Source organism: Quercus robur, chromosome 3 (assembly GCF_932294415.1).
Source record: "Quercus robur chromosome 3, dhQueRobu3.1, whole genome shotgun sequence".
Classification (NCBI taxonomy): Eukaryota; Viridiplantae; Streptophyta; class Magnoliopsida; order Fagales; family Fagaceae; genus Quercus; species Quercus robur.
The window spans coordinates 43,588,045-43,595,170 of record NC_065536.1 but is presented as its reverse complement, the minus strand read 5'-3'; the positions used below and the strand labels follow the sequence as shown (position 1 = coordinate 43,595,170).

The 7,126-nt window shown below is 32.3% G+C and overlaps 1 protein-coding gene across 1 annotated transcript; it reads left to right on the top strand.

The window, feature by feature from the left end:
• The first annotated feature begins 2,210 nt into the window (after positions 1-2,210).
• LOC126718013 (serotonin N-acetyltransferase 2, chloroplastic) lies at positions 2,211-3,161 on the top strand. Its single transcript, XM_050420035.1, has one exon. The coding sequence runs from the start codon at positions 2,479-2,481 to the stop codon at positions 3,049-3,051; it is 573 nt and encodes a 190-aa protein (XP_050275992.1). The 5' UTR covers positions 2,211-2,478; the 3' UTR covers positions 3,052-3,161.
• Positions 3,162-7,126: the final 3,965 nt, after the last annotated feature.

Genomic DNA, 7,126 nt, shown 5'->3' with positions numbered 1-7,126 from the left:
TTTTTAGGAAAAAATGAAATTAGAAATTATTTTTACATAATGGGTTGAACAAGCTATACATCTAAATGATTAGGGGTTTTATTTTTTGTTTTTTTTTTAATAGGTTTTTTGTTGAATAATTTGACAACTTCTTGTTGTTTATTTTGCTCTTGTGTTTGTTTGGGTTATTTTTATTGTTATTTGGGCTAATTTTATTATTTTTTTTAAACCTTTTTTTAGTTTAAGATGTTATGGATTATGTTTTGGGGGCAAAAATTATTTTTGGAGTAATGCTACATACTCAATATTTTCACAACAAATCTTATGTGACAAATTGTTATTGATAGGTAAAAAAGTGATGTTAGTATTGGGTCCAAATTAGAATTAGTGACAACTTACCATATAAGATTTGTTGTGAAATTATTATTAATATCAGTGGTAGTTCTAGGAATTTTTTCTAAGGTGGTCATTAATAAACTTAAATTATACAAAAACTAATAAAAAGAGAACTTGAATATATCACATCACAAAAAAATAAAAATACATAAAATTTTATAACTTCCTTCTACAAACAAAATTATAAAGAAAAAATGGGAAATTACACTTTACCACCCTAAATTATACCTCGTGTTACACTTTTTATCCTAAACTTTTCGAATGCACATTTTGCACCTTAAATTATGACCCCTGTTACACTTTGCACCCTACCATTAAGTTTGCTATTAAAGTATAATTTATCTTTTGTTTTTAAAGCATAAGAAGAGGGGCAATTAGATCTTTTCACAAGGTCTCATATTTTTTTTCATCCAAGTTAATAGCAATCTTAACATTAGGGTGCAAAGTGTAACAAAAGTCATAGTATAAGGTGCAAAGTGCAACATGAGGTATAATTTAGGGTGATAAAGTGTAATTTCCACAAGAAAAGAGAGAGATTGATGAGAAACTATGTGAGAATTGAGAATGTTAGGATAAGAGTAATAAATAGCTTGAAATGATAATAAAGAAGAAAAAAATGGAAAAAGTAAGAGAGAGTAACGAATGATACATCTTGCAAGCCACTAAGGAGCAAAGATCCTAGCATCACCAAAGAGAACTCATGACTATAATTGCTCTTTCGGTACCCTTTTTTAGGAAAATAAAATTAGAGACTTTTTAATTATTTTTATGAAATGAATTAAACAAGTTATAAATAACCATTCTTTTTAGTTTTATTTTTTGTTTTTGAATGACCTTTTGTGGAATATTTTATTCATTTATTGTTGTTTGGCATAATATTGTTATTTTTTGGGCTTTTTTTTTTTTTTTTTTTTATTTTTATGTTGTTTGGGCTCATTTTTATTGTTATTTGAACTTTTATTTATTATTTTGTTTAAGGGGTCTAGAATTATGTTTGAATTCAAGATTATTTTTGTGACTAATGCTTGAGATACAACAAAATGTTACAACAATAGCATACAAAAAATTTAAAATTAAATATTAAAGAAAGCTCATGTGTGAGTTGACATGTTAATTTTAGAATGTTATGAAATTGTTATGACATTTTATTGTATTTCTAACATTACTCTTATTTTTATTGAACCTAAATTCTTAAGATTATCATCTCAGGGTGGTCAATTTTTTTTAGGGTAAATAAAAACATTTTAATTTAAATATAATTATGTATATAATTTTTTTTACAAGTATAATTTTCTTTTTTTTTGGAAAGTCAAGGTGGGCCTATGACAATCCTGAGTACTATGTGCAGCCGCTCCTAGTGAATATGTTGTGGATGTAACATTACTTTTATTTTTGTTCAATCCAAATTATTGTGATTCTCAAGGCAGAGTTTTTAATATTTTTATTAGAGTGATCAAAATACGTTAGTTTAAAATACAACACCACTACAAGTAAGAACAAATTTATAACCAAATAATCAATAACATAATGACAAACAAACACATGCTATATAAGAAAAGCTAGAGTTTGGGTTTTATTTAGGAAGAAGAGTAAAAAAAAAAAATTATATAATATATTTTTTGATATATATTTTTAAGTTTAAAAATATATTAAATATAGGTGGTCGGATTAGATTAGGCGGATTGGTAAATCTCATGATCTAAACTCAACCCAATCTATTGTAAAAAAATAAAATAAAATAAAATAAATAATAAAAAAAAATTCATTACTCAGCCCAACTCAACCCAATCCACCAATTTCTAAAAATCGATCGTATCTAATGGGTTGAAATAGATTGGGTAAATTTTGACGGATTCGCGAATTCGCTGCTCGGTACAGAATGTTAAGAGGACTCTACTTCATAGACAGTAGGAGTAGTCCCACAATAATGCTTATATCCGGTGAATCTGAAAATAACAGCTAGGCAACCAACCGTATCTTCCAATAGTCCATAACCACCACAAATTTCAACAAAAACTCATACTACTACAGTACTAGTTGGTATTAATCAACTTCATCCAAAACCACTCCAAAGTTCATTAAAAAAAAAAAAAAAAAAACACAATGCTTCTGCGTGGCATAATCTCCAGTCCTCTCCCCTCCTCTCTCCGCCTCAAAACCCACAAAAACCTCACCGTCTCCGCTCAAATCAAAACCCAACCCACCAGCAACAACTACTCCATCTCCGACCAAGCCCTTGAGTCCCGAGGTTTCATCCTCCGCCGCACCATCGATGAGCTCAACCTGGACCACCTAAACTCAGTGTTCGTAGCTGTTGGGTTTCCCAAGCGGGACCCACAGAAGATAAGGGTAGCTCTTGAGAACACAGACTCCCTTCTGTGGGTCGAGTACACGAAGACGAGTAAGCCAGTGGCGTTCGCTCGAGCGACGGGTGACGGTGTGTTCAACGCCATCATATGGGATGTGGTGGTGGACCCTTCTTTCCAAGGGATTGGTTTGGGAAAGGCTGTGATGGAGAGACTAATACACCAGCTGTTACTCAAAGGGATTTGTAACATTGCTTTGTATTCGGAGCCCCGGGTTCTCGGCTTCTATAGGCCTCTCGGGTTTGTGGCCGATCCGGATGGGATCCGGGGAATGGTCTACTCTACCAGAAAACAGAAACAGAAGAAATAACATTTTAAGTAGGGACTAGGCTTTTTTTTTTTTTCTTTTTTTTTTTGGTCCACTCTCTCTGTATTTAATGGAAAAAATTATGGAGGATTACCTTCTATTTTATGAGTAAATCCGACAAGAGGTTTGTATCAATTGGCTTGCATTACTTCCACATTAACAACAACTAGTCGTTACTCGCTTGAATTCACACAAAACTTTAGATCAAATATTAACATGATTAGGTTTAAATATTTGTTTAATTTTCCTGAAACCTCTAAAATGACAAAAAAATTCTGAAACCACTAGAATGATCAAAATACCTTTAAAACCTAAAAAATGAACAAAATAACTATAAAACCTCAAAATTGACAAAAATAATCCTGAAACCACTTTAATAACAAAAATACACCTGAAATTACTCGAATGACCAAAAATACCCCCACTCCCCCACCCGAAAACATTAAAAAGAACAAAATGCCCCAAAATACCTTGAAACTTTTAAACGGGCCTAAAATACTCGAAACCTTCAAAATAACCAAAATTTTTGGGTTATATTGTGTCATTAAGTGGTTTCAGGGGTATTGTGGTTATTTTTGAGGTTTTGGTATATTTTTTGACCAATTTAGAGGTTAAATTGTATTTCGGTCATTTTAAATATGGATAATTACACTTTACCCATCTGTGGTTTGCCTCTAATATGATTTGCCTACCCATGGTTTTAATTTTAACACTTTACCCATCTATAATTTCCTCCATTACTGATCCGTAATCCACCTCTCCTTTAGCCGTTACTCTAACACATAATATGTCAAAAACAAAAACCCAAACAGATCAAAACACTCCTCACATGAAGAACATACACAAACATGAAGAACATACACCCATAAAACTAATACAAATCAAATCAAGCAATACCACAAAAGTATAATCCACAGATCTATCAAAATACAACCCCAAAACCCAACTCAAAATGCAAACATCAACACACCCACACACATTCAAACCCACGGATCCATCAATAACCATGCCTCAAATTCCCTTTTTCAAACCCCAACAACCAACAAGAAAGCACCATGAAAAACCTAGCCATGAAACACCATGAAAAACCCAGCTATGAAAATGAAAACCTAACTGACCCTTTAAACCCAAATTGAACCATGACAGGTCAGGAAATAAAAAACAACAATCCAAGCACACAAATCGATCTCCAACCTTAGTAGCACCAATATCAGTTCTACTCGAATCAGAATCTGATATGACAAGCGAAAGCAAGGCAAGACAATGAAGTGCTACGAAGCGGCCAATGAGACAAAGGAGGAGCTTAAGAAAGGAATCGAAGACTTGAAGGTCAAAGTTGCTTTCCTCAGAATCTGGTTTAAGCCAATTTTGGCAAGGGTCAAAACAAGTGAGAGAAATAGAGTCTTAGAGTGAGACTGAGGGAAGGAGCTAGATTTTTTTAGATGTGTTTTAAAGTTGTGTGGAATTATAATTGTTTTAGATCTATATCAAGATTTTGTGGGTTTTCAATTTTTTGTGTTTTGAAACCAAATGTTTTGATCCATATCATTAATTTTAGGATACGTATCTTGAACTGTGATAAAATTTTTGTAATTTCCTGTCTCTAGTAAAAATTTTCCAAACCCAGCATGGAAAATGTTCAATCGCTTCCTCATTTCCCTGAAAAATATTTGGTCCAGAAGAAGAGTGATGAACTATAACAATTTATTGTTTCGCCGCTTGCTCTTTTTCAGTGCAAAAATTCGGCACTCGGTCAATAAGTCATTGAGCTCATAAAGCCATTTCATGGTGCCGTTGACACTGACCGAGCATACACTTGCCAGAGTTTTCTTCTCCATTTTCGTTTGGATACTGAGAAAAAAATGGTGGAAAGAAATTTCTATCTAAGTTCTTTTCTTTATTTCTGTGCTTGTTTCCATGTGCTTGGCTTCATTTGGATTTTTGTTTTGATTTTTCATTTTTTAGTATTTATTTGGAAAGAAAATCTTGATTTTCTTGGGAAAACTTTGAATACCCAGAAAATAGATCAAAACAAAAATCCTAGATGCTACAATGTAGTTTAAGGTGTTGCAGTCTGCTTTGTTTTTTTAGATTTACTGCCTTGATCTAGGATCTTAGGTTGGTGAGCAAATTGGATGGGAGCGAGTTTTGGGAGTGAGGAGTGTTTTGATCTATTTGGGCTTTTTTTTTTTTTTTTTGACATATTATGTGTTAGAGTAACGACCGAAGGAGAGGTGAGTTACGGATCAGTAACAGAGGGAATCACAGGTGGGTAAAGTATCAAAATTGAAACCAATAGGCAAGTCAAATTAGAGGCAAATCACAGGTGGGTAATGTGTAATTATCCATTTTAAATATTTTAATATATTTTAGTTATTTTAAAGATTTCAAGGGAATACTGGTCATTTTAGAGGTTTGGGTATTTTATTTTATTTTAGCCATTTTTTAAGTTTTTGGGTGTTTTGTCATGTTTAGAGGTTTTTGGGCATTTTTAGTCATTTGGGGTTTCAGGGGTATTTTCATTATTTAGATTTGGGGGTATTTTGGTCGGTTTCAAGTTTTTTTTGGTCATTCTAGAGGATTTTAAAGCATTTTGGTCATTTTAGTGATGTCGAGGTGTATTTTTTAATCATTTTAGATGTTTAGGGCATTTGGGTTATTTACGAGGTATCGAGATTTGATTGCTCATTCAAGCCATTTCGGGGTTGTTTTGGTCATTTTAGAGGTTTTTGGGTTATTTTAGTCATTTTAGAGATTTTTAGGCTATTCAGGTCAATTAACAGAGGGTTTTATTTTTTTTGGATGTTTTGTGGTTTTAGGAGTATTTTGGTAATTTTGGGGGTATATTGGCCATTCTAGTGATTTCAAGGGTATTTTTGTCAAAATTTCCCACACATAAAAAAAAATAATAATAAAAAATAAATAAATAAATAAATTTACTTGTAAGAATTACCAAAATATCACAAAATCCTTTAAATACCCCAAAACATCTAAAATGACCAAAATACCCTTAGAACTGCCAAAATGACTAAAATGCACCACGAATGTCCAAAATATCCCAAAAACCTAAAAAGTAACCAAAATGCCCCAACATCCCCAAAACCAGAAAAACGACCACAACAACCCCCCCCCCCCCCAAAAAAACTTTTAAAATATCCAAAATACCATTGAAACCAAAAAAAAAAAAAATGGAAAATACCCTCAAAACCTCTGAAAACGACCAAAACGCCGCTAAACCTTAGCTGAAATAAACTCAAAATCTCTCAAACGAACAAAATACCCTTGAAACCTTAAAAATGGCCAAAACACCCCTAAATCCTTTAAAATGATGAAAATACCCCCAAAACAAATTAAATTACTAAAATATCCCTGAAACCTCTTAAACGACCAAGATACCATGAAACCTATAAAATGACCAAAATTCCCCAAAACATCTAAAATGAGCAAAAATACTTGATACCTCTAAAATGACCCCAAAAAAAAAAAAAATCTCAAAACCTTTAAAATGACCAAAATACTTTCGAAACCACTAAAATGACCAAAATACCCCAAAATCTCTAAAATGACGAAAAATACTCTAAAAACCACTAGAATGACCAAAATACCTTTGAAACCTTAGAAATGACCAAAATACCTCAAAAACCTCTAAAATGACGAAAATAATCCTGAAACCACTATAATAACAAAAATACCCCTGAAATCACTAAAATGACAAAAATTACCCCCCCCCCCAACCCGAATCCATTAAAACGAACAAAATGCCCAAAAATACCTTGAAACTTTTAAACAAGCCTAAAATACTTGAAACCTTCAAAATAACCAAAATTTTCGGGTTATTTTGTGTCAGTAAGTGGTTTCAGGGGTATTGTGGTCATTTTTGAGGTTTTAGTATATTTTTTTGACAATTTTAGAGGTTAAAGAGTATTTTGGTCGTTTTAAATATTTTAATATATATTACTCATTTTACAAATTTCAAGGGAATACTGCTGATTTTAGAGGTTAGGGCAATTTGTTTTGCCATTTTTTTTAGGTTTTTGGGTGTTTTGGCCTGTTTAAAGGTGTCATGGACATTTTTGGT

What these genes read in the sequence shown, in the direction of transcription:
- LOC126718013 (XM_050420035.1), top strand. Translation starts at nt 2,479, where the DNA reads ATGCTTCTGCGTGGCATAATCTCCAGTCCTCTCCCCTCCTCTCTCCGC.